The sequence below is a fragment of the Equus przewalskii genome, chromosome 19 (assembly GCF_037783145.1).
Source record: "Equus przewalskii isolate Varuska chromosome 19, EquPr2, whole genome shotgun sequence".
Lineage (NCBI taxonomy): Eukaryota > Metazoa > Chordata > Mammalia > Perissodactyla > Equidae > Equus > Equus przewalskii.
In genome coordinates, this window is record NC_091849.1 from 15,784,910 (window position 1) to 15,811,087 (window position 26,178).

The window sequence follows — 26,178 nt, forward strand, 5'->3', positions numbered from 1 at the left end:
CTCTGCCCACTCAGCAGCTCCTGCTGCCTCCTGCTTCCCACTGATACCAGGTGGGTGGGCAGGCAGTGGGCAGTGCCGGCCTGAAACAGCACGGATGGGGATGGGGAACGGAAGGTGCCATGTTGAGGGGAGTCTTGGGGCTTTGGCTCTGAGGGTTGTGTGCTGGGCTGGGGGCTTGGGGTGGGCATGTCAGCTCCCATTCACCAGATCACCCCAGGAGAGAGGGATAGCCTGGCTGAGCTCCCGCTGACATTCTCTCTTTGCTCTTTCCTCTTTGAAGGATGGAGGCTGCACGTGTCCAGGAGATGTCGCCAAAGCCTTTGGTGAGGAGCCGTGGGTGCAGGGGGCGGGGAGGTGGGGGGAGCTCCCCTCCCCTGCGCACTGGCTATGGGGTGGGAACGAGGTGGGAACCTGTCGGGGAGGTTCTGTGCCAGTCCTGAGTTTCCTCTCCCTGGCTTCCAGGCCCACTTGGCCCAAATCTTGGCATCAGTTTGGTTCTGTTTGGTAGCAGAGCAGACTGAGTACCCAAGGATAGATCTAAGGGTGACATCCTGCAAGCCAGGAAGGGGTGAAGTCGTGGCTCAGGTACTTGTGGAAGAGACAGTACCAGGTCTGATGCGCAGGAACTTCAGCCAGGGTCTTTGGGGCCTAACTTGGGGAAATCCCGTAGGAAGGACAGGAGTCCCAGCAGCAGTTTCTCACCAGAGGCTGAGGAGCCTTTTTCCCACTAGGGGGCAGCAGTGTCTGGCCATGAGCCTGTGGTGCTGACGCCGCTGGCCCCAGCCGCGTGTCCTGGGTTTTCTTGGGAAAGCACTAGGGGATCCAGCATCTCAACAAGCTGGGTCCCGTGCCCACCACTCACTCTCTGCAAACTTCGTTCAGAAGTCAGAGCTGGCTTCCCAGCTGGGCACTCCAGACTGAAGTGGGAGCTGTGTGTGCCACAGGAGACGGAAACGAAGGCTCCACCTTCCTTTCCTGATGCCAGGGCCAAGTTTGCTGTTGACTTACTTTTTCATTTTTGGTGGAGGGAAACTTTCTGTCTGAGGCCTTCCTAAGGGACGCCAGTGGCTCTTCCCTTTACCCATATTCAGCAACTCTTCCCACGTGTTTCTTCATCGCTGTTTCAAGAGTTCGTCCCATGGACTCTTTTGGGCCTAGGCATTAGTTGCTTTTTCTTTCTTTCTTTTTTTTTTTTTTTTAAACAAAACACTGATAGTGACAAAAGGGAAACGTGGGGCGGTGTTCTTGGCAGCTGGGTTTTGCAGCAACCCTGGAGAATGTCCAGGGGACTGAAGCCCCAAGGGGCAAGTGACAAGGTCAGGGTCCCACAGTTGGGGCAGAGCAGGGAGAACTCAGGACTCCTGATACACTAGTACACTCACTCCTTATTATAATGGTCATCAGCCAAGGACACTTTGACTATTGATTTTGAGCTGCAGCTACTTAATACTGATGAGTGTTCCATCTTAGTGCTCCCTGCACAGAGTGGGAGCTGAGTACACTAGAAAGTGACTAGTCCTTAAGAAGCTGCCTCATAGGTGACAGATCCTGGGCGTGGTTCCTGGCCTTTGGAATCACGCTCTGGCATCCTTCCCTCCTCCACTCTCCTAGTAAGTCCAGCCATGCCTGAGCAGAGGCTCAGGGAAGGGAGAGGGACCGTGTTAGGGAAAATGCTGCTTAGGAAGGGACGTGAGGGTGTTCAGAAATGAAAATCCTTGGAAGCCACTTCAAAGCCCTGTTTGAGTGGATCTGTGCTCTGTGTTCCTGCTGTTGACATGTGCTCCGCAGCAGCCACCCATGGGGGCTGCTCCTGGCGCTGTGGTCATCAGGAAGCCTGGCTGGAAACCAGTTATCTTCTGCCCCCTTAAAATCATGGCGGGGAGCCAGAATCCAGCATTCCTGTTAGGGACCCTGGAAGGAAGGCTCTGCAAAGCTTGCTGCCAAGTAGACAGGTCCTGTTGTGCCTCGCTTGCCTGAGTGCCAGGCCACGGGGCCAGCCCTGCTGAACCTGCTTTTCGGAAATGCTGAACAGAAGGGACTGTAATACCTGACACACCCCAAAATCCTCTTGTCAAGATTTAAATGAGCGGACCGATGAGTTCAAGGCCACATTTCAGGGCTTCCTATGTGGGCCCCTCCTTGCCCTTCATTCTAATTACTTAATACATCCATACCCTGATAGCCTTGGCTTTTAAATGTCAACCCTCCGTGGGACTGACTTGTAGCAGTTTCTTACTTAATAGAGAGTCTCTCTGCACGATTATCCATGAACACGATGGGCGATGGTGACTCTTTCTGTTTCTTCCACGTACGCCTTGTACTTTCTTGACAACTGGTTATTTCACATCTACCATGTTCCGTGCACTGTGATACACACTGAGGACACAGCAGTGAGCCAGCCCAGCTGTCCCAGCTGTTCTAACCTAGCTGACAAAGGCAGCTTCGGTATCCAGTCTCCTCTGTACCTGTCCTGGAAATTTCATGTCGTTCGCTTATTAATATGGGATATTATTTACTCTGGAACTCTAATATTCATTACAACAGAGGTGCAGGTACAGTTAATATGACATGTATACACATATATATGTCTGTATTTACATGGGTTTCTCTCCTTTGCTTGTAGTGTAGAAAGTTCAGTCTGTTCTGAGGTCTTTTCATCATCCTTACAGGCAGCGTGTGAAAGTGCCGAGAGCCTAAGGTAGACCAGATGCCCGATAGGGACATTGAGAGGAGTTGTTGCATTGAGTATGAGATTGGACAACAGGCTGTCTAAGGTGCTGCTCAATTCTTAATGTTTCTCTGATTATAAAAGAGGTAGACCTCTGTTTGGAGGTGGTCACAGTTAATCATTAATAACCGTAAAGGATTGTCCAGTGTTTCAGCCACCAGCCTTCAGTAGGCTGCATTTGTCTGAGTGTCCTGTGCCCGTCTCCCTGTCTGGGAGCCTTCTGATCTCTTTACAAAAGGGGAGAGGTTGAGCTTTGTCTTGACTGTTGCAGGGGGGAGGGAGGGTGAGTTGGGGTGGCCCTCGGATCTTTCTAGAGCTGATTTTCTCTGAGCTCTTTTCTCTGCTGCTTCCTTTTCTCTCCACTCTCTGCGTTCAGGAGCCGGTGCAGATTTTGTCATGCTGGGAGGCATGTTTTCAGGCCACACGGAGTGTGCTGGAGATGTGATCGAGAGGAATGGGCAGAAGCTCAAGCTCTTCTATGGGATGAGCTCGGACACAGCGATGAAGAAGCACGCGGGGGGCGTCGCCGAGTATAGGTAAGGGGCAGACCACCGCTTCTCATCCGGGAGGCCTCATGTTTACAGAAGTAGGATGGAAGGAGGTCTCAAAGAAATCAATTCTGTTTATGTTAAAGGACTATGGAAGGAGCTAGGAAAGTATCTTGCTTCTTCTTAAATAACCCTAATTTTTATCCAACCAGCATTTGCAATGTTTGGGCCCTTCCAAAGGAAGGGCAGAGCAGAAGTGTTTTGGGATAGCTGGAAATGTGACTGGGGTGTGTGTGAGCAGGTGTGACTTTTCTGCTGGCCCTGGAAGTGATACTCCTGACTTGCAAGGGGTAGGCAGGAATATTTTGCCTCGTCCTTCTGATAGAGTGTTGCTGAGCTATCCCTGTAACCTCTGACCTCTGGCCTGGGATGAGTTCAGGCTGTAAGAATTGGGTTGCAGAATGGGTCTCCTATTGCATATGAAACAGGTGTGGTCTAGACCTCTGCGTGGAGGTCAGGCCTTTCTTGAGGAATGTCGTGCTTCACCTGCAGTGGCTTACACAGGACTCTCATCTGCCTCCAGGCTCTGACCGTTGACACAGGCAGCATCTTTAATCATTTCATTGTCACTTGCTGCAGAAGGGATGCTCACTTCGGCTTTTTGAAATCCAGGATCCCAGAAGATCACCTGGCCTTTTCTGTTTCACTTCCATTTTAAGTGTCGGCATGTGTATTTTAAGAACCTCACGACAGTATATCCACTACCTTGCCCTGCTCCAGAGAGTCTGTCATTGCTTCTCATTAGAGTCAGTGCTGATGACAGGCCACACCAAGTGGACAGGACAGAAGGTCTTGCATCCTCAGAAGGAAGTCTGCTGCGAGTGGGCTGCTTGCCTTTTCCAGGAAGCCTCAGGCACTGGGATGGAAACTCAAGCCCTCCCTGGCTGACACCCCCCATTTCCTATCAGTCGCTCCACACCCAGAGCTCATTCTGAGGACATGGGATTCAGATGCATTATATAAGATTCAAACCAAGCTAGAGGTGGAAATCTCAGAACTCCACTGAGATGAACGGGCGGGCTGGTAGGAGGGAGGCGTGGGGTACTCTACCAGAGTTCTGTTCCTTAGTAGGGGACTTGTGGACTGATTTCAGTTCTCATTCTCTCCAGTCTTTTTCTCTTGGAGGGAACCTCAGTAAAGATGATACTATAGTTTGGGGAAGGCAGGTTGAGAAAGAGGAGTAGGGGATTGCATTTATGCCTTCATCCTGGGAACTTCACATAGTCAGAACAAGAGGCGTGCTCCTTCCCGTGCAGCCTCACAAGGGCCTCTTGCTCCATCCCATGTGGTACCTGATGGAGGAGGTTGCACAGTTTGTCAGCGGGGAGGGACAGGGAGGAGATTACTGCCTCAGTGCAAACCTGGACCTCTGGCCAAGAAGCTTAATGCTTTACTTGCAACCACTGTCCCCATCAAGGGGCTGTGCATTGTCTCCCGTGTGCTCATATGTAAGTGGAACCATTGTGATTCAGTGACTAGAAGCTTTGCCCCGTGTACATTTTTGCCCTCTAGCTGGTGCATCTGTTTGGGTTCTAAGAAAAGTCGATGGGGAAGGCCAGACCAGCTGTAGCACAAACAGAAGCCAAGCAGCCGAAAGAAAAATCATCTGTGATTGCAGCAGAGTTTAGACAAAACAGAAAGTAGAAGATTCAGGAGAATTAAGACTCAGTTCTAGAAGCAGGTTCAGATCTTAGACAAGGAAGGAAAATGCTGAAGGAATTAGAACCTTAATCCAGAGGCAGCCTGAGCCCTGCAGGCCGCATCTGTTCTCTCTACTTCACTGTCTCTCGCTGCCTCCCTCCCACATCCCTCCCTCCTTCTTCTCTTTCCCTGGCAGTTTGCAGCCTCATCACCATGATTTCCTCATGAGAATGGTTCTCCTACTTTGACGTTATATTTAATTAAGGCAGAGTTATTTATGCTTTGCTAGTTCCTTCCCAGTCATTAACCATTTAGTTCTCACGCTGTCCCAGGGAGACTGATCAAAGTGCCTTCGTTTTACAGATGAGAAGACTTGAGCATCAACAATAAATGGCTTGCAAAGAGTGCCATCACTAGTTAGCGAAGACGCAATGATGAGAATCTGGATAATTTCCAATAAGCCCCAGGAAGGCCATGGAAATCTTTTAGAAAAAATGAGATGGCAATCATCGCAGGCATATGTGCATAGATGTTGGTCTGTGATCACAGAGTGCAGTGATATGAATCATCTGGGTGTGGCCAGCGAGCTTCGTGCTCCAAACTAGCCACTAGGCCAACCTTTTGATGGTTTAAGTAACTAGATTTCACCCAAGGGTAGATTTCAATGTACAAGAGTTAATACCCTTTTGAAATCCCAGGTAATGAATTTTTGATCAAGAGATGCTATTTTTCCAGTTGAAAAGACCATCTAGAGAAAGTTCCAGAATTTGGTTAATTGTTAGAAATTCCAGATTGCCTGGCCCTCAGATGAGGGCTACAGTTTTGCATAGATTTGAGATTTCCTTCTTATAATGCCCCTTCAAAAGCAAGTCTGGAATGTATCTCCATGTTTCAGTGAGGAGGTGTGACGTGGAATCAAGCAACGTTACTTGGTGGCCTTGTGCACAGTGGGACAGTGGCTCAGCAAGGACAGTTAGCTATTGCTTAGTGTCCATGCCATATGCCAGACCTTCTGAACGTCTAAATGTTCTCCTGAAAACGTGAAAGATACTATCCAAAGCCCTGAAAAGCCTCCAACACTAAGAAAGTCCTCAGTTCTACTCTGGTCCCACCTTGCTGGGACCCCACCCCACGCCCAGGACGACAGGTGTAGTGACTTCGGCGAGCACAGGGAGGTGAGCAGGGGGAATGTGCCCCAAAAAGGGTCCTCTGGAAAGACAGGCAGGCTGTTGTGACTGGAGCCACTATATCTTGCTGGTAGAGGTTTCCATGTAACCTAGTGGAGCTTGAGTTGTCCATTTCATCGAGATCTTCTTCCTCCTCTTGATCATCCCCTTTGAAGACAGTGTCTGATCGCAGAGCTGGCATGCGGGGGCAAAGCTCTGGGCTTTTTCTGTTGATCAGGAAGGGCAAGCAGAGGAGGCGGGGGTGGGGATTGTTCAGGAGGTAATCTTCCAGGTCTGTTCTCTTTCCCCTGGGCATTTTGGGTGAGCTGGAGATTGGTGTACGGATTCAGGTAGAATAGAAAGGTGGAGTTGGTTCCTGTTGGGGCAGAGTGGAGGCATGCTACTGAGAAGAATGTCACCCTGCCGTCACCACGCAGGATGCTGGGGGTCTATGACTTCTCTCAGTGTTGCTGATGGAGAGTTTCCTCTCCCAGTCGCTCTGGGTAGTCAGCAGCGAGGCCGTGCTGTTCGCGTGGGAGGAATGCGTTCATCTGAGACACCGGCACGATCAGCCTGGTATTGCAGCAATGTGGGCGTGGGGTCAGAGGGTGGCATTTAGCTCCCTGAGTGCCTTGGGGCTGCTCAAAGTGTGAAAGCTGGGAATAATTCTGGCTGAGTTCTTAAGGAAGAAGAACTAGATTAAAAGAAAAACTTCCTTTTTCTTCCAGAGCCTCAGAGGGCAAGACTGTAGAAGTACCTTACAAAGGGGGTGTTGAAAACACTATTCTGGATATTCTCGGGGGTCTGAGGTCTACCTGCACCTACGTGGGAGCCGCCAAGCTGAAAGAGCTCAGCAGGAGGGCGACGTTCATCCGGGTGACCCAGCAGCAGAGCACCATGTTCTGCTAGCCTTGAGGACGAGGTGACGTCTGGCTCATGGAAGCTTCCGTACACACCTGCTTTCCCGTCTCCTTCCTTCTGTTCCATCAGAGCTTCCGGCTGCTCCTGAATGGTGGAATGCTGCCTCTTCCTCCCCCTCCTGCCGCCTGGGGGCCTTGGGGCTCCCCCTGGTGCCTTCTGGGGGCCCAGAAGCAGGGCCTGGAACTCATAACCACATTGTTAAAACCAACACTCGTACCTTTTTCTTTCTTTTTTAAAAAGAAAATGGTTTCACTTTAATATAATGCTATTATCTTAAGACTTGTGTGAGTGCTGGCATTTGCATTTGCAGGAACCAAGTGGTAGGAGCGGCTGGGGGTTTTCTATCTCCTTCCCAGACAGGCTAGTAGTGAGCCACTCTTGGCTCTTAGCCATCAGGGCACCTCAGGAGGGAAGGGGAGGCGAGGCCAGTTAGAGTAACTGGCATCCTCTCTCTCCAGCTTTCAGTTGCTGGAAAAGAACAAAAGCAATTGGCTGGACAGATGAAGAATTGTTTTCCCACAGATCTGCACAAGGTTGTGGTGACATGTTTTTACCGTCTTTGTTACAGGTGCCTTTTGGGAACAGGTCATCTGTCACTGCCAGTTTGGTGTTCCTTCTGGGAGGCTGTCCCTGTCCTTGTCCTGGTTTTTCATTTAGTTTTGCTTTCCTCTATCTCTACCCCTTCCCTTCCCAGTCCCAATTTGTCAGGGCTGGCCTCTCAAAGAGATTACACATTATTTTGAAATTCCATGGGATGTTTTATTGAAAGGTTATCCACCAGAAAATTAGCAGGCAGTGTCCTACTGAAAAAAAAAAAACACCTTGACCAGTGACTTCCTAAAAGGCATGGGTTTAAACTATGAGTTAGAACCGTTCCCTTGTCTTTGCAATTAATGCTTTCAAGGAAGGACCAGATGGTACTACTGTATAATGGTCAATCCATCACTTCACTGACTGGTAACAATATTTTCTTGAAGAAAGGACCCACGGCCTTGGCAGGATCCTACAGCAGTCCACTATGACACTTATTTAAATAGTGAACACAGATCAATTATTGATGACTGGCCACTTCTTTTGGAGCCTCACTTGAGTAATAGGACTGGGAAGTGTATGCAGACCAGGATGTTTACAGTCACGCGGCACTTAATGACGGGGATACATTCTGAGAAACGTGTTTAGGCAATTGCATCATTATGCGAACATCACAGGGTGACTTACACAAACCAGGATGGTATAGCCACTACACACCTAGGCTGTATGGTACTAATCTTATGGGACCACCATCCTACATATGGTCTGTTGTTGACTGAAATGTCATTTTGTGGCACATGACTGTGTTTATTTCTAAACAAAGCTAAAGAAGCAGATACAGGAGTAAATTTTCTTTGAAAAGGCAAGTGGTGTCCCTGGAGTAGAGAAGGGCCACATGGTCCTCCTGTATGAAAGTGAATTAATTGCCTGATGTCCATGGTGACTGACATCATATGAAGAATCCAACCAAACCATCACACTGGGAAATCACAGGTTCATTTTCAGTCTTATAAGAACACATTTAAAGATCCAGAAACTAACTCTGTTGTAATACTTTTCCCCCTAAAGCCATTAAGAACAATTCTTGTAGAAACACGAGTGGCTACACTTTTGAGATATGAGGGTCAAGAGGATGTGTAATGTTAAGATGTGGCATTTGCTGAAGGACCCACTTTTTCTGTCTCTCCATGTGAGGGGTGAGCCCTATGCTGTTCCTGTGGAAGATGGGTTTTACACTCAAGCCCTTAAGTTTGTTAGTGTTTTTTTTGAGGAACATTAGCCCTGAGCTAACATCTGCACCCAAACCTCCTCCTTTTGCTGAGGAAGACTGGCCCTGAGCTAACATCCATGCCCATCTTCCTCTACTTTATATGTAGGACGCCTGCCACAGCATGGCTTGATGAGCAATGTGTAGGTCCACACCCAGGATCCGAACTGGTGAACCCCGGGCTGCCCCAGTGGAACGTGAACTTGCGCTGCTGGGCCGGTCCCATTAGGTTTGTTAGTTTTAAGAGGTTCCTTATTGCAAAATGAGGGCAAGAGGTGAAGGAAAGAAGGACCTAAAGAAATCCATTAAAAATGTACAGCAGTAGTGAGGGAACTTTGGGATGGTGCCCTTCTCCGTCCTTCTACTTTGGCTGGCGGGTCACCAGTGTCCCCTTTCCCAGATTGGGCTCCTGTGCGCCACCCAGAGTGGTCAGGGAAGGGGATACCCGTCAGCTCACTCTAGCACTCCACGGGGCAGTCCTCCCTGCCGTGATGGCTGCCTGCTTTATCCATCTTGTGTAAACACTTCACTGACTACCTCTTTGTTTCCGTGAACCAAAGGCTGGTGCATCCAGTTTTTAGGGAAGGGAAAACTGAGTTACCGTAAAAGCCAAAAGCTCGTCAGGATCATTTTCAAGCAGAGGCTTCACCCAGTGCAGCCCTTCTAAGGCTCCATTTCATGCCTTGCCTTTGCTAATTCATCTCTGCCTCTGATAGCAGCGGGCCTGGGGAGCCTGCCCCGGAGCGCCCTCAGACCAGGTATCACACAGGATGCCGGGATGAAAGCACAGACCTGCGGCTGACCCGCAGGCCCTGCTGTGCAGGAGTTGGTGGCTGGGGACGGGAGAGTGCCAATGAACCAGACGCCACTCACCTTGGGGCTGAAATGGTTTCAAGCTCTGCCCCACTGCAGCATGTGAAGCAAAGGTTTTTTCCCTAATCAGTCTGACCATTTGCGGTCTCACATCCACTGGGCCCCAGACTTGTCAGAACCATTATTACCTCATACTGAAACAAAACAGGAAGGAGGCAGTTCCGATTGCTTCCCCAGACCTACCCCCAGCATGCGGCATGTCCGCCCAGATTGCTCTGGAGATCGGAGGAGGCGGCAGCCTGGGGCAGCCCTTGTGGCTCCAAGGCTCACCTAATTGCTGCTGGTTTAGTGCACATTCTTTCACACTGACACTGACGATGCGTCAGGACCTCGACTCAAGTCCTGAGAGGAGAGTCCTAGTGAGATGTCCCCAAACACCTGACCAGGGAGACAGTAAAAGGAAAGGAGTTCCCCAGCCCTTCCTGGGCTAGGCGAAAACTCTGAATTCAGCACCAGAGTTCTCTTCTGCCTCTGCAGACCTCAGGCTGGAAGGATTTGGTAGTCATGTAGGCAGATGGGGGCAGGAGAGGTCACCCAAAAGGCACGGGTTCTTGAATTACTTTCTGGGGCAGCTGCTAAGCCACATCTTTCTGAGACTGGGCACAGTGCAGACCTGTGGTGCAGTATTCTTGCGACAAATGGGCCCCTCTGCCCCCTGGGAGACCCTCGCTCCTTGAGTTGCAACAGGCATGAACTACAGGAAATGTGAACTTTGCACCTTCAGACTACTAGCCAGTTCACAGCAAAACTGTACACATCGTAGTGATGCTCCATGAGCCCTGAAGCCGCCAAGCGCTGTCTAGAAACAAATATCTCTTGTAAACTGGTGTTCCGATAAGAGAAAGAAACATGAACCGAACCAGCCAAGACATCAGACGTGGAAATGTGCCTTTTTGCTCAGAACCGCACCTCAAGCACAACCAACCCTCCCTCTGCCAAAAAAAATAATTTGGTAGTAAAAGCAATGCCAGATGTCACTCCACCACAAACCTACGCACTGACCGCAGTGGGGGTAAGAAGGAAGAATTGTCACCATCTTCTCAGCCTCCTCTTTGTTCGAGGACCTGACACAAGGCAAGGACACATTTTGCAATTGGCACTGTTATTTTTATTAGTACGAGTATACTGAAACAATAAACTTGTACTGGTATACAGACAATTTATTTAAAACAATTTTGTTCAAATTTTGAATCAAACATTGTTTTATTATAATAATGAAATAATTTCTACCTAGAAAACCTGCAAGCACCATCAAAGAAAGGGACCATAAAATTCAATAAACAGACTCGAGTGTATCCTACAAATAGACACACCACGATTAGAAAATAGAATATGAATTCTTCCTTTTTTTTAATATTTGTTTTAAAAAAGCTAGTGCAAGTACAATATTTTACACTGGAATTACAGAGAGTATGCACGCATATGGAAAAAAGTTCTCCTGTCACAATAAAAGCTCTTAACTATGTATGCACTTAAAATTTTCTTTTCAATAAGGTGCAAAATATCATTCCTTCCCTAGTTCTCCTCTGTACTGGTCATGTCAGTCTGATTGATAGTGCCCTCAAAGTTCTGGTGTCTCTTTTCCCTTGGCTGGTGGGAGGCATAAAATTGCAAGTTTGGTGGGTAACAATCTGATATTAAAACATCCAATGGTACGAATCTCAGAGATGGCTCGGGGGCCAGGATCCAGTGGCTAGCTGTCTTAACGAAGGCCACCACGAATACTGGTCGGGCTCTAGTGAAACCTCCTTTTCAGCTGACGCTAATTTGGGTTTCCAAGTGAGCAGTAATGGCTGGGGAGGAAGAAATCTCCCCACAAGGGCAGTAGTCACAGAACCAAGTGCACAGGTATCAAGTTGAATGTTCACTGACTGAAAGAATTTACCCCACTCCTGGGTCTCGTGTAAGACCCCGAGGAAACCTACGCACCCAGCTTCTTGGTGACTGCTCTTTAAAGACCACAGCCCTCAGCTAATGTCACCTCAGACTCGATATTCTGGAGGACAGTATGTTATCTGGGCAAGAATGACTGTAAACAACGCTTCCAATGGAGGCCTTCAGACTGGCCATGGAAAAGGAGACAGGCTCATTGGCCGTCCAGACAGCAAACGAACTTAAAGAGAAAGAAAACTTGGGTGAAGTCTCCAATTGTCTGCCGTGGAAGACTTGAGTCCTTTCAGATAAGAAAAGTTACGGAAATTCCTAAGAGACTGTTATTGGATAGATACTACCTATTGGCCAAATGCACTTAATTTTAATACAGCCGAACCATCTGTACGCAAATCAAGAGGACATGAAAAACCAAGCCACTGTTCCCTCCCGCCGTTGCACAGGTGAATGTCAGCCACCAGAAACACTGCATTTAATCGTAAGGGAGGGGCTGAGATTCTGAATTTAAGAATTGTTGGGGCTCCGCCGAATATCCCCACAGCTGTCCAGTTTCCGCTGGCTGGCTTGATTTTTGGACAGAATGTGACTCTTCTGAGGAGTTAGTCCACATTTATTTTGGCCTCTTACTATCAAAGAAAAAAATCAAAATCAAACTAAAATGAGGCATTTGAATTGAAATTCATGTTTTACGCCCCCCCCATTTAAATGAGGTGTGGGGGGAAAGAAGGCTGAACTTTTTTTTTTTTTTTTTTTGTCCTCATAATGAGTCCTGTTTTACTGGTAGCTAGGATCCCATGTTACAAACACTTCTTGTTCAGGATTATATTCTTTGGGTTTATTGGAACAGGAAGTGTTGAAAATGTCAGACGTCATCTCTGAAGAAAAAGGAATTGCAATGGCTTAAGAGTTTAAACTAAGAAGGGAGCTCAGAGAAGTACTTTCAGCATAGGAATGAAGAGTATTCTCAAATTGCAGAATACAGGTGCCCTCCCTCAGAAGAGCGCTGTATGTAACACAAAGGTAAAGGAAGCCTGGGCACAGTTAAAGAGCCCCTTACGTACTAATTCTTCCAGGCCATAACCATACAAATCTGATCATTTAGACATGACAAATTTCTATATACAAAAAAACATGTAACTTTCAAACTTTATGCGTTTTGTTTTTTACAAACAAGTTATGAAACTCATTGTTTCAACAGATCCATGTCTTTCAAACACTGAATGAATCATTTCGACATTCATTTTTCTTTTGTGCAATTTTTTAAAACATTACCTGTACTCCTCAAAGTGAGTGCTTCAAAATTTTTTTTTTCTTCAGTTTCTCAAATTAGGTGTACATTAAAAAGGAAAAAAAAAAAATATTCCCACAAGATAGAGTGCTACAGGAAAAGATCCTATCAGTAAGGTAACATATTTGAAGCGAGGTCATCTATGTCAAAGAAATCTCAGTTCCGGAGTAGAGGTGTGCAAATTGTTTGGAGTTTCCCTATTAACAGAAACACAACACGGTCCGTGGAAAAGAGAGGAAACCGACCCAACACAAGAGCATATGCATGTGCTTTATAAAAAAGTATATTCTCTGTATATTTATTTATTTATTACTTGATGTGTTCTTAAATTCTCTACTTCAGAAATTCTGGGTTGAAAGTACAAAAGTGGAGGCAAAGGCCTCCACTCCACTTTAAAAAATAAAAAGCATAATTCCCTTTCCTTTCACATCACCACCGAAGAAGCTGGATTGGGCCACGGAGACGGCCGGCCCTTTTTTTCACCTGGAATCGTCGCGGGTGACTAGGAAGTGGGAAGTGCAAAGGGTTTTAGGAGAGAACACAGACCACAGTTTGTTGAGCTGCTTGTGGTTCACGAAACAGGAACCGTGACAACCAACACAGCTCAAAAAGCCTGGCCTTCTGTCCCGAGAGCTCCGCTTCTTCACCCATATCTGAAATAGCATGGCATTAGTGTCTTCAAAAGCATTGGAGATTTTTCTATGAAAGAAATAGGTTTTCCTTAGTAGTCACAGATGTTAAAGGGTATTGTCAATTGTTTCCTTAAAAAACAAACAAACAAACAAATTTCCCAAAGCTACAACAACAAAAATAAATTTTGGCAACGTATTTCAGTAAAGATCAAACTATGTGCAAAGAGTGGATTTTAGGATGACTAGGAGCCACTGTTCGTCACGAACATGCAGCATTATATTGCAATCTATGCAGGATCGAAGGAGTAATCCACACGATGCAGGAAATCCAAACATTCCTGGAAGTTGTACAACCCTACTCCACAGCAAAGTGCTGCTTCTGGACACATCAGTGTACCACACACACGCCAGCCCCGTCCCTGAGTAAGAGGTGTGGAAGGTTCCGCAGAGTTCCTTGGAGGGGAGAAGGGGGATGCTGCCACTTCCTGGTGGGGGAGAAAACCCAACACACTCACCTCACAGAAAACATATAGGGTCACAATTCAGAGTTTAGAAACGGGATCGACACCAGCAACGAAGAAAATCAAATCATCCCAAACCAAACTGGGTGGGTTGGAGAAAACAAAAAAATTGACCGACATAGAAAATTATCCTGAAAGTCCAAATGAAAATGCAAATCCGATTTCCACTTTCAAAGATTTGAGGTAAGTGGCATCCATCTCTGTATCCCCCCACCCCTCAGTGTGGCCCACACAAACTGAAATAATTCTTAAGTTAAACATTCTAAGGAACAGTCATTTTATATATTTAGAAATCCCTATAAAGAGAGGTTCTTGTTTGTTGGTTTCTTATTATTATGTTTTTTCTTTTCGCCCTGACTAATTTCTTGGTGATTGTGTTCCATTGTAAACGCAAAAGGCCTGCTGTTATTAGTTTAAAAATGGAAAACAGGAAAGAAAGAAAAACTAAAGACAGCTGTCAGTAAATATTGCAAGGTGGACATAGTACAGAGGCACGCGGCTGGTCCTTGTGAGCTGCACGGCACCGAAGAATTTCTATGCCTGTCATTGTTATGTTTGCTACACAGGAGCGGTGACAAAGGCTGCTCTGGGAGCCTCGGGGTTCGCCAATGTCTGCAAACAAGGGCGGTTCCCTGTCCTCTGGATGTTCCTCCTATTGGAAGAAGAGAAAGCTGCCACAACGGAGCGGTGACCGCTTTTCGCAGGCGGCGCCCCTACACGGCCACAAGACGGCATGCTCAGAGCACATGCACACATCAGGCCACACTTCCTGCCCAGGCTCAGGGGCACGGCTCAAGTCTCAAGGACACAGACCTGAGGAGGGGCCTGCCTGCTCGAGGAAAAGACCGTGGACCATAGGTTGATCCTGGATCTTGCTCCAGAGTGCGCCTTAGCAATGACTGCCTCCTTCCCCTCCGCACTCCACATTCACTATTCCTCACGGCGACAGGTGACAGGGGGAACCGCACCTCTTCTCCTAGATCTCCTTTGCTTGCTCTTTCTGCAGCAGCGACAGACACCTGGGGCTCCTGCAGGCTCCCCGCCCCAGCACTCAGCATCCATGGCAGCGGAACTCGCAGCCCGAAGCGGCTCGTCCCTTTCTGGCTCCTTCCCTCCAGCCCTTCTCTGGCCAGACCAGGGAAGGTGGACCAAACAAGGAAAAAGCCAAAAGGGTCTGAGCTTTAACTAGAGCACACTGATCAGACTCTATTGGCATGGAAAGTATTGCACATGCTAAAAAAGCGAGGGAATGAAATGGACAATGTTTAGAGAGAACCAATTATCTTATAATTCCTATACCTGAAACAGAAGCACAAAAATTATGATGATGTTCCTATTGCTCCAAACCATGTATGTTTTCTCATTTTAGTGTTGGTTTTGTGGATCCAGTTAGTTGAATACTCGAAGTAAGCCAAACGGTGGTGTGTGGTTTGAGTCCACGTGAGTTGCTGTAAAGAGTGGTACTAATGAGGACAAAGTCTGTATGGCAGCCCCGTATTCCTCTTACCATCAAAGGTTACCAGACAAAAAGAAAAACAAAACCTAGTAATTGCAAGTGCCCTGAGCAGAATATATGGAAGATTAAGCAAGTTCTCTGAACAGAAACGCTTAAAAAAATACAGCATTGAATAAGCAGGATGATTGCAAGAATGGGCCCACCCAGCTCTCTGCTAGTGCGCTGGGAGGGTAATGAAATCTGAAGACAGTCAAAGACTGGTTCTAGCTATTCTAAGTCTAGTCATATGTTTTTGGTACACCCCAGAAAATGGCTTCTAAAAATCATGAGTTCTGGTGAAAACTAAAAATGAAAGAATACTAGATAGCCAAACTGTGGGTTGACGTCAGATTTTTTTTTTTTTTTAATTTGTGAATGGGAGAAGTACTATTTTCAATGGTAAAAAAAAAAAAAAATCAGATAAATATTTGTTCAGATTAGTTGCAGCCATTCCAAGTAAGAACATTTAAAAACTTCTCCCTACTTATAAAGCTTTCTTTTAAAAGCACTTTAAGATGCACACTGAAAACCCACAAACAATTTCAGATGTCTGGGAATGAAAGGTTTAAACTATGAAATACCCTTTCTGGGTTTGTACCAAACCTTAAATCTTGATTTGATTTCAGATGGAAAAAGAAAAAAAGTCATTTGGAAAATAACAATAACAACAACAATAAAGTAATTGTTTTTTAAAAAAACTTGCTCACATATATAAATGTCTTTATGGAAAACTCTCTCAATGAATCTGAAGAAAATTCTCAGAGTTGTCCTGCTAAGACCTGGTTTTTGTGACAGATGTGGTAGAAAGACCAAAATGAATTCTGAAAGGAACATAACCTTATAAAATGGCCTAGAGTTTAGGCAAGTTAGAAAGTAATTTTGCTACATTTATTTATGCTCGTTCAGTCCCCCAAACCTTTCCCACAATGTTATTGGATAAAAACTGCAGGACTATCACACAAATTATAAACTCAACATGTGCAAATCGCAAGGTTCTTTAAAAGTTCATCTTAAAAAGAAAAACACTGGACAAAAATGAGTATTCTTTTTTCCATCCCTTTTCTCTCAGTTTCTCTGCCAGCTCTGCATATGCCTTTAATCCTTTGTCAGACATCAAAGTGAAAAGTGCCCCCTGTCAGGCTGTACTTGGTGTCATTCATTGTCACATACTAGTTCATAATTCACATTCATCCCTTTAAACCACATTGAAACTTTCAATATCTTGCTCGTGAGAAACTCTGCAGAGCTGAAATGTAGTTACAGTGTTGAAAAAAAGAAAGCAACTTAGTTTTCTGTTTTTCTTCCCAAAGAGTTTAAAGTGAGATACAGTACTTGTTGAATGATAGACCAAGATGCTTGGTAATAAAGTGTGAACAGCATTTTAAGTGTTTAGAGATAGTAATATATATGCTCATCTTCAAAATCTAATTCCTCACGTCACACTGGAATCTGAAAAAAGTGGCACCCGAATTGTCCATAGTCATGAGCTAGAAACAGTACTAGAGTTAAAAGACAAAAGATTTGCAAACCCAATGCGAAGAGCTTCCGCGGCTCTCTCTGAAGGGCAGTTTGTGTCTATCTCTTGGGAGCGAAGTCAACCTGATTAGTTTTCCTAACACTGCACAGAAACCAGAGTGGGTGTTCACTCTCCCCTATCGCGGCCGCCCATCACCTCCACGTGGAGCGATGCCAGCAGGGGCTGCCCCGCCCACCACGACACCCTGGAGACATCACTGCACTAGTTAAGCAGAAACGAAATCCCACGTGTGGCAGTTGCTGTTTTAAAAAAAATATCAGTGCAGTCAGGCCCCATAGGGGGAAATATATATCTATGTGATTAAAAGTTGCTTTTATTGTAAAATATGTTGGAAAAAAATGTTTTTTACACGGTTAGCTTTCCATCTGCCGTCGGATGCCTCTCTATGATGCCCTGAAGCTGGGTTCCTGGTGTTTCTTTTGCACGTGTCCATGAGGACATTCCTCTGGACCTCCAATCCCGTGCTGAGAGCAAGAGAGTGAGACAGAGGGAGGCAGAGAGAGAGAGAGACCCACACTCACTGCGGCATCCGTGCCCCCCACGCACGCACACATGCACGCACGCACGCATCCCCTGCAGTGCGCTTCCCGCAGAACTTCCCCGTGAAACCAGCGGAAGTCAGCGCCCAGTGGATGCTTCTGTGCTGCTAGAAAAGGCAGGCGCTTGAAGCCACATTCATTTCTACCAGGATGCCCGGAGCCTGGACTGGCCCTGCCCTGGCCCCCCGCCACTGACAGACCCACGTGGAAAAAGCATATGCACCAGTCTCCTGGCAACCCAGCTGTAACTCTAATGACAAGGTTATAACAGAAACCTAAAGTAAGAGGATAACATGTAAATACTGTGTTATTTAGCCTACAGTACAGTAATCTGGATACAAATGGTAAGGGAGAGCCAACTTTCTTTTCCCCACACTGCCTCTACTTGCCTACATTAGACCGGCCTTCAATGCAAATCTTAACCTCCTGAGGAATCAGAGAAGGCTTAGGAAGAGTCAAAGGTGGCTCATCTTCTGACTTCTCCAGTTTGCGGGTCTCCGGCGCCGACCACCTCCTCTTCCTCGTTGCTGCGGGCTTGCTGGGTTCTATTTTGGTGAGCAAGGGCGCTGCAGGCAATCCTATTTTTTCCGGAAACTTCAGTTCGCCGTTCTCGGAGAGCATCTGGGCACTTCCCTGATTGATTCCGTTTTCCTGCTCGGCATACCTGTGTCTACTGCCCGCGAGGCCGTCGGTCTTTGCGTGCTTCAGCAGGACGCTGGCAGGATCCACGGGCTGGCCCTTTTTAACAGAGCCGTTCTTCAGGTTCTTGAGGGTAAGCGAGATGCAGACGTCCCCGACGGAGAGTTTGGAACACGGCAAATCAAAGAGCTGGCTGGTTCTCTCCGGACAGCAGGATGACCAGCCCTGTCCAAACACAAAAAAAGGGTACTCTACCAAAACTTCCACGCTGACCTGTGGGAAGAGTGAGAGGGAGAGAGAGGAAAGAGGAAGGAAACAAATGAAGACATTTTATTCTTGTTGTATTTCACACACACACAAGCACACGTACGTATATAAGCTGAGTGGAAAAAAATAAGACTTAATTCCACAGACCTTCTGCACCAACACACACAGATGAGGCTCTTAATTTTCTGCTGTACCTGTACTCTCCATATACAGATGTTGGGTAGAAGCCAGTAAAAGCCCAATCAGTATTCAAAATATCATTTTACTGAGTATCAGCTCTCCAGCTGGTCTCCGTTAAAACAAGTCAATCGACCCCAAAGGATGATGGAACATCTATTTAATGTTCAGCACTGAGTTAGGCTCTGCGGGGGACTCAAGTCCAAGATACGGTCTTGTGCTTTATTAGCTCACTGGACAAATACGATTCTCACATATGACAGAGCTAAAAATGGATCAGAGCTAGACTGTATGTAAGCTCCAGGAGGCATGCACTAGGTGTTTATCAAAAGGGCACCTGGCACGTCATTGACGCTTACTAAACATTTGTTGGATAAATGAATGTATCCTGTAGCAATTTAGAGGCAGCAGAATCAGTGAAGGCTAGAGTAAGCAGGGAGGGTCTTCCCAGGACCCTGAAGGATGGGCAGGACTTGGAGAGGTTTGAGGGGGGGACACTGCTGGGGAGAGGGTAAAATGGACTGAGGGAGCTCAAGTACTTGGCCCACCTACAAGGTCAAGCACCAGGCCCTCAAATCAGTCTCTGCTTTGTTTGAAAAACAAATATTGAAGGCAGGGGAAGCCCAGTATCCTTTCAATACGCTGCCATTTTCTCTATGCTGCTATGTGCCATGCATTGTGCTAAGGAAATAAATGGAAAAAGACAGTCCTGGTCCCAGAGGAGTTCACACTCAAGTGGGCAAAAGAGGCACGTGAACAGTAACTTCCAATCAATGTGATGAGTGGAGTTATAAATTTGCGCAGTATTAAGTTGTTGGAGGGCAGAGGAAAGGCATGGTCCAGTTTGGAAAAGAAGTGAGTTAGGACGTCTTCTTGGATGAGATGTACTATGCTGAGATTTTTTTTTAAAAAAGGGCGTGGAGTAGAGGTGTGGTTACAAGGAAAAGAAATTCCTGGAAGTAGGGCTTATATGAACAAAGGCAAGGAGACAGTGTGTATGTGTAGGAATTTGTAAACTGTCCAGTAAAAGTCTTTCTATTGCCATTAAATTAGGTTGAAATGCACTTGAGGTTTTAACAGTTGAATTTTCATAGGAATTTAATTTCTTCAACTTTATGCTATACAAAAAAAGAAAAAGAGGACAATAAAGTAGTTTTAAAAAGTCAATTTTCAATGGCTCTTCTAGAAGTAGCAGACTAGGTAATTTGGAACCCTCCTGCTGAGGACAACTCAACACTCTGAACAAAAAAGAAACAAAAACTCTGGACAAAACGTAAAAAAAATATTTTGTACGGCACTAGACAGAAATTAAGATAGTAGAAAATCAGTGGCCCAGGATTAGGAAAGGGTGATGGTGTTTGGGGCTATTTCCTCCAAGGGCATGTGCCATTCCAAGAGCGGTTGTGAAACCAGGTGGGCTTTTGGTAATCTCAGGAGCATGGGGTGGGGGTGAGCAGAGAACAGAGTTAGGGGTACACCAAGGGAGGATGCTCTCTGACAAACTGTACTCTTTTGGGCTGTAACCCCAAAGCACTGTACTCTCGAAGTAAAGTGAACCAGAAGCAGACAGGCCCTCGTAAGGTCTGAAGCTCAGATTTTAATCACCTTAGTCCTTAAAATCAGATTAAGGTCTTGAATTATTTCCACAATTTTTCAAATAAATGACATTCGATTTAAAAAAGACATTCAATTAAAAAAGGGGGAGCAGGTCCACGAGCGGATCAGATGACATGAATAAAAACCAGGAGAAACAATAGATAATAGAAACAGACCCCCAAGGGGCTTCTGATACACAGTCATCAGATTAGACTTTAAAATGACTATGTTTAGAATATTTCAGGAGATTCAAAACAAGGTGTGAGGATTTTGATAGAGAATTAGAACATATTTTTAAAAGATCCAGGGAAATTTTAGAATGAAAAAATAAAATACATCCACTAAAATCAAGAACGCAATGGATTTTCCAACAGAATAAACGTGGTTGAAGAGAGAATTAGTGAACTGGATTCTTTTATTAGAGCTCTAGAAGAAACTATACAGAATGAAACAGAGACAAAAAGATGGCTACTACTGAAGAGAGGGTAAGAGACATAAAAGACACTTTGAGAAGATCTAACAGACATGTAAGTTAAATCCTACAAGGAGAGAGAGAGATCATAGGGCAGAAGTAATACTTGAGGAGATAATGGCTAAGAATTTTCTGAAACTGGTAAGACTCAGACACCACAGATTCAAGAAGGCCTAACGCCCAAGCAGGAAAAATCAAAAGAAATTCTGACCTCAGCAAGTCATCACTGCTGTAAACCAAAGACAGGAAAAGACTCTTAAAAGCCTCCAGCCCAAAAGATACATCCAAATAAGCAATAATTAAACTCACAGTTGACTTCTCAATAAAAATAATGGGAGCCAGAAGACAATGAAATATCTTTAAAATACTAAAGAAAAAGAACTGCCAACCAAGAATTCCATATGGAGCAAAAAGATCCTTCAAGAATGAAGGCAAGGGGCTGGCCCGGTGGCACAGCGGTTAAGTTCGCAAGTTCCGCTTCTCAGCGGCCCGGGGTTCGCAGGTTCGGATCCCGGGTGCGGACATGGCACTGCTTGGCACGCCATGCTGTGGTAGGCGTCCCACGTATAAAGTAGAGGAAGATGGGCACGATGTTAGCTCAGGGCCAGGCTTCCTCAGCAAAAAGAGGAGGACTGGCAGTAGCTAGCTCAGGGCTAATCTTCCTCAAAAAAAAAAAAAAAAAAAAAAGAAGGAAGGCAAAATAGACATTTTTCAGACAAACATTAATTAAAAGAATTCTCCACCAACAGGTCTGCACTAAAGAAAATACTAAAGAGTATTCTTTAGTTAGAGAAAAAATGAATCTAGATGGAAGTCTGGAGATGCAGGAAGGAATGAAGAGCAATGAAAATGGTAAGTGGTGGGTAAATCAAAGTAACGTTGACTGGGGGCAGCCCGGTGGTGTAGTGGTTAAGTTTGTGTGCTCTGCTTTGGCAGCCTGTGGGTTCACAAGTCTGGATCCCAGGTGTAGACCTCGCACAGCTCGTCAAGCCATGCTGTGGCAGCATCCCACATAAAATAGAGGAGGACTGGCACAGATGTTAGCTCAGGGCCAGTCTTCCTCACACACACACAAAACATATATTGACCGTATACAATAATAGTAAAAATGTTCTGTTGAATTTTACACATAAGCACATGTACACAAACACATAAGTAATTAAAATACTCTCCAAAACTTAAAAAGTAGTAAATTTCCATGTAATTTACATGGATTGTGACTTTTCTATTTAACCCACTTTATCTTTCTTATTTACTTATTTTTTATTTTTCCTTCTCCCCAAAGCCCCCCCAGTACATAGTTGTATATTTTAGCTGTGGGTCCTTCTAGCTGTGGCATGTGGGACACCGCCTCAGCATGGCCTGATGAGTGGTGCTAGGTCCACACCCAGGATCTGAACTGGCGAAACCCTGGGCTGCCGAAGTGGAGCGTGTGAACTTAACCATGTGACCAGGGGGCCGGCCCTTATCTTTTTTGATAATTAAGATTGATCTAGTTCTAAACACACTTCTTGAATGATAAACTTTATTTTCTCCATAGAAGACATGTTTTTAGAAGTAAAAACCAGAGTGAATTCATTGGAAGCCTATTACTATAGTGTGTGTGTGAGCACACACCCATATATATGTGCATATTATCTGTGGAAAATTTCACCATGCTGGGCTATTTTAACAATGTAAAGAGAGCTAATTTTTTTTTTTTTGGTGAGGAAGATTGGCCCTGAGCTAACATCTGTTGCCAATCTTCCTCCTTTCCCACGCACCCCCCAAAGCGCCAGCACATAGTTGTATATCCTAGTTGTAAGTCATTCTACTTCTTCTAGTGGGATGCTGCCACAGCATGGGTTGACAAGCTGTGTGGAGGTCTGTGCCCAGGATCTGAAGTGGTGAACCCTGGGCCGCCAAAGTGGAGCACGTGAACTAAACAACTTGGCCATGGGGCTGGCCCCATGAAAGCTACAATTTTTTGAGTGCCTACTATCTGTCAAACATGCAGGTAGAAACTTTACAAAAAGCTTTTGCTTAATGCTCACAATATACTAGTGAAAACAGTATTGTTGTTCCAGTTTTACAAATAAGGAACTATAGTCTCAGAGAGATTAAATCACTTGCTAACATCATAGCTATAAAATGATGGATTTGGGGTTTAATGCCAGTCTCTTTGGCTCCGAAACCCATCTTCTTTTTCCTGTGCTCCTGATCTCTGACCCTGTGAACAAAGATATTCTAATACCACCAAAAGAGATACACTTACCGCTCCCTCTACCCCGACAGCGGAGAGTGTTACTTGACATGAAAAGGATCCAATGGCATGAGCTCAGGGATTGTTTCATGGTACAGAAAATCGCCAAATACTGTCAGCCTTACATCTACTCATACAATTCTAGTCTCCCTCTACAAGCGCATGATGAGGCTGATATTCAGTTACAGAACTACATTTATACCACACAGACATATAGATTTGCATATACATATGTACAAATATACTTACAAGTTACAGTATCAGATGGGGATGCCCACTGAGTTCCAAGTAGGAGGACCAACCTGGAGCTGGCTCTGTAAATCCTCCCCCAAACCTCTCAGAGCCATTAATTAACATCATACGCTGAGCGGAAGGAACAAATCTTAGCTCAAGTGGGGATTGTTTAGCTGTATTTCCAAGTCATGAAAACAAAGTTCTCAAGTGTAAATATCCCGTCAGACCGTCTACCAGACTCGCTGCTTGTCCCTGCCTAACACCAGTCAGAGGTAATGGGATGTTCCTAATACTTCAAATCCTATTTGCAAACACAGTGGTCTCCTTTGGCCTTGCACGTTCCTAGATGATCCCCTGCTCTGGGGAGTCTGTCTCCTTGCTGGCAGACAGCCCAACACCTACCGATGGACAGGTTCTTGGTGTGTGAGCCATATCATACACACTCCTCAGGGCAGCCAATATTCCGCGTTCTGAAAAGAACATCTACTGCATCCTCACAGACAAATCTATCTGAAGACTTTCACGCTTACCAAGTGTCTGAAGACTCACTAAGAAGGAATGTCCTCGAGGCCCTTAGAACAGGTGACATTATTGATTATTCAAAAACTATGATGTAGATACATATGTTTCCCATTACATACACCATGATGTTTTTGGGCATTTTGAAAGCCCTTCATTACTCTCTCATCTCAAAACCCCAAAGACAAGTCTTAGAATGAAATGCTGTGGGGTGGTCTATAGCTTGGACAACGCACCTAAAAATTCATGAAAGAAAAGTGACGAGGGGAGAGAAGGGTATTTGAGATGTGCACGAAAAAGAGTTGATGACAATGGAATTTATTTTAACCTGGATACGTTCGGGAAAATCTTCTCTACCACTTCGAAGGCTTGCTTTTTGTCCCTTCCTCCTAAATTCTGGCTTCGTCTCCTCCCAAAGGAGCTCTGCCCACTCTGCTAAAAGATGCCACACCACACATCCTCAGCTGGGTCTATGCAAATTAGGAGCCCAGATTATTCAGATAATCTGATCGTTGTAAGCAGCGGACTGGATAGCACAGGCCAAACAATCTTTTTCTCCTCCCTGTTCATCCTCGATAATATTTATCCTCATTAATATTTTTCTTCTCCCTAATTATGTAGCCTGCATTAACCAGATAATGCGATTTTCTTTTGGTCTGCATATATGTGAACGAAAGTAAGTTTTTTCCCTTTCTATGGAGAAAGTTAAACTCTCATCGCACACATCTCAAGTAAGCACACTAAAGTATTCATAACAAGTCTATTTTTATTTCATAATCAGGTTTGTCAGAAGGATATAGACATTCTTAAAGGTTAACTGATCACCAACAGTTAATGAAGAAATCATACCGAGGGACTTTTTTTAGTGATAACATCTATGGTTAGGTCTGTCTGCTTGCAATTCCCTTAGAGAGGAACATTATCTACCTCAAAATATGCTGTCAGTGCCAACAGGTACTGTCTTGCACATGAAACAGAGACGGTGGGTTTTTGTGACACGAATTTACTTTAAACCAGAACAATGAATCTGTGAATTCCTTGACCTTGAGACCATGTGGGTCTTCCCTGTGGTGCTGACAGCTTCAAAATATTGATCAAGTGTTCACACTCCCGGTTTTGACAAAGTTCAATACACAACACTGAGTACCTGTTAAGTGTTAGAAACCTTAGAAAAGCATCTATTTTCTAAGACCCACCTCTTACCCTCAGTGGGGAGACAGGACATGCATGCAAAACAAGTAACTCTGCAAGGGCGTGTCTGGATCCTAGCAACCGTGTCATCTGATCATGTCCACTTGGATATCGATTGGCAACTCAAACTTAACATGTCCAAAGTAGACCTCCTGCTACGGGTCTGTCCACCGGCGCCTTCTGTCTTCTTCTCCATCTCCATGAAGGGCAGCCCCATTCTTCCAGTGGTTCAGGTCAAGGGCCTGGGAGTCATGCCTTACTCGGCTTTTTCTCTCAGACCACACACATCCAAACTACAGGCAAAGCCTATTGGTTCTCTCTTCCAAATATATCTAGAATGAGACCATTTCTCACTGCCTCCATTGCCACTGTGCCGGCAAGCCAGCTTCTCACTGGGTTTTGAAAAAGCCTCATGAAGACGTGGTCTGTAACCCACCCCCTACTCACTGTACCGTAGTGACACTGATCTCGCTGGTCCTTTAACTCCAAAGACACTCGTGCCTCAGGGTCTGTGCATCTGCTCTTCCCTCCATTTGGAGTCCTTTGTGGTCCACATTGCCCGCCTCAGAGAGAGCCTCCCTGACCACGCTATTAACATAACGGCCCTGTATCCCTAGTTCCCCTCTCCTCTCTTTATTTGTTCCCATAGCACTTACTATCTTTTGATGCATAATGTTTTTACCTACTTACATACTTGTCTGTTTCACCTCTTCCCCCAAATTCCCACAAGACTGAATGCTCCTTGAGGGCTGAGATAGTGTCTGTTTTGCTTATTGTTCTGTCTCCAGAATGCAGAATACATCCTAGCATGTAAGAGGTGCTCAGGAAAAATCTGAAAGAACTCGTTGCCTGTTTGCCTTTCATAGGGAAACACTGCAATAGCACAACCGGCCAGCAGAGGGCAGTGTTTAGACACTGCAGAGGCTGCGCCTGTCCTGTTTCACCAGCGGGGACTAACCTGGGCTTGGAGTCCTTCCTGGGGAGAGGAGCAGAGCCTTCCCGGGTCTGGCTCACCCCCTAACAGGCAGCTTTCCGGGTTGAGCCATAGCTGCCTCCCTCAGGGCTCCTGTCAGACGCTGAGCTCATTGTGATTTCATTGAATCATACTCCTGTTACTTTCTCTCCACTCTTGAGGCTCCTTTCTGCTCTTTCAGCTGTGCTAATAATCATTAATTCATTTTATGATCTTGTCGGGGTTCAAACGATCTCTGATTAAACCCCAATGAAAATATATTCATGGGGGCAGTACCGTATAAAACCAAAA

General features: G+C 45.6%; 2 protein-coding genes across 14 annotated transcripts in view; one reads left to right on the forward strand and one right to left on the reverse strand.

Annotated features, from left to right (window-relative positions):
- The window catches only part of GMPR (guanosine monophosphate reductase), a 41,080-nt gene extending 33,799 nt beyond the window's left edge, over window positions 1-7,281 (forward strand). The window contains exons 7-9 of the mRNA XM_008518267.2: window positions 281-323; window positions 3,105-3,264; window positions 6,812-7,281. Of these exons, the coding sequence (XP_008516489.1) occupies window positions 281-323; window positions 3,105-3,264; window positions 6,812-6,992 (384 nt within the window). The 3' untranslated portion in view covers window positions 6,993-7,281. The remainder of the gene's footprint in view (window positions 1-280; window positions 324-3,104; window positions 3,265-6,811) is intronic.
- Window positions 7,282-12,418: 5,137 nt separating this feature from the next.
- ATXN1 (ataxin 1) overlaps window positions 12,419-26,178 on the reverse strand; it is a 384,333-nt gene continuing 370,573 nt past the window's right edge. For all 13 annotated transcript variants that reach the window (XM_070585090.1, XM_070585092.1, XM_070585089.1 and 10 more), the window contains one exon: window positions 12,419-18,489. In XM_070585090.1, coding sequence (XP_070441191.1) covers window positions 17,959-18,489 — 531 coding nt within the window. In that variant the 3' untranslated portion in view covers window positions 12,419-17,958. The remainder of the gene's footprint in view (window positions 18,490-26,178) is intronic.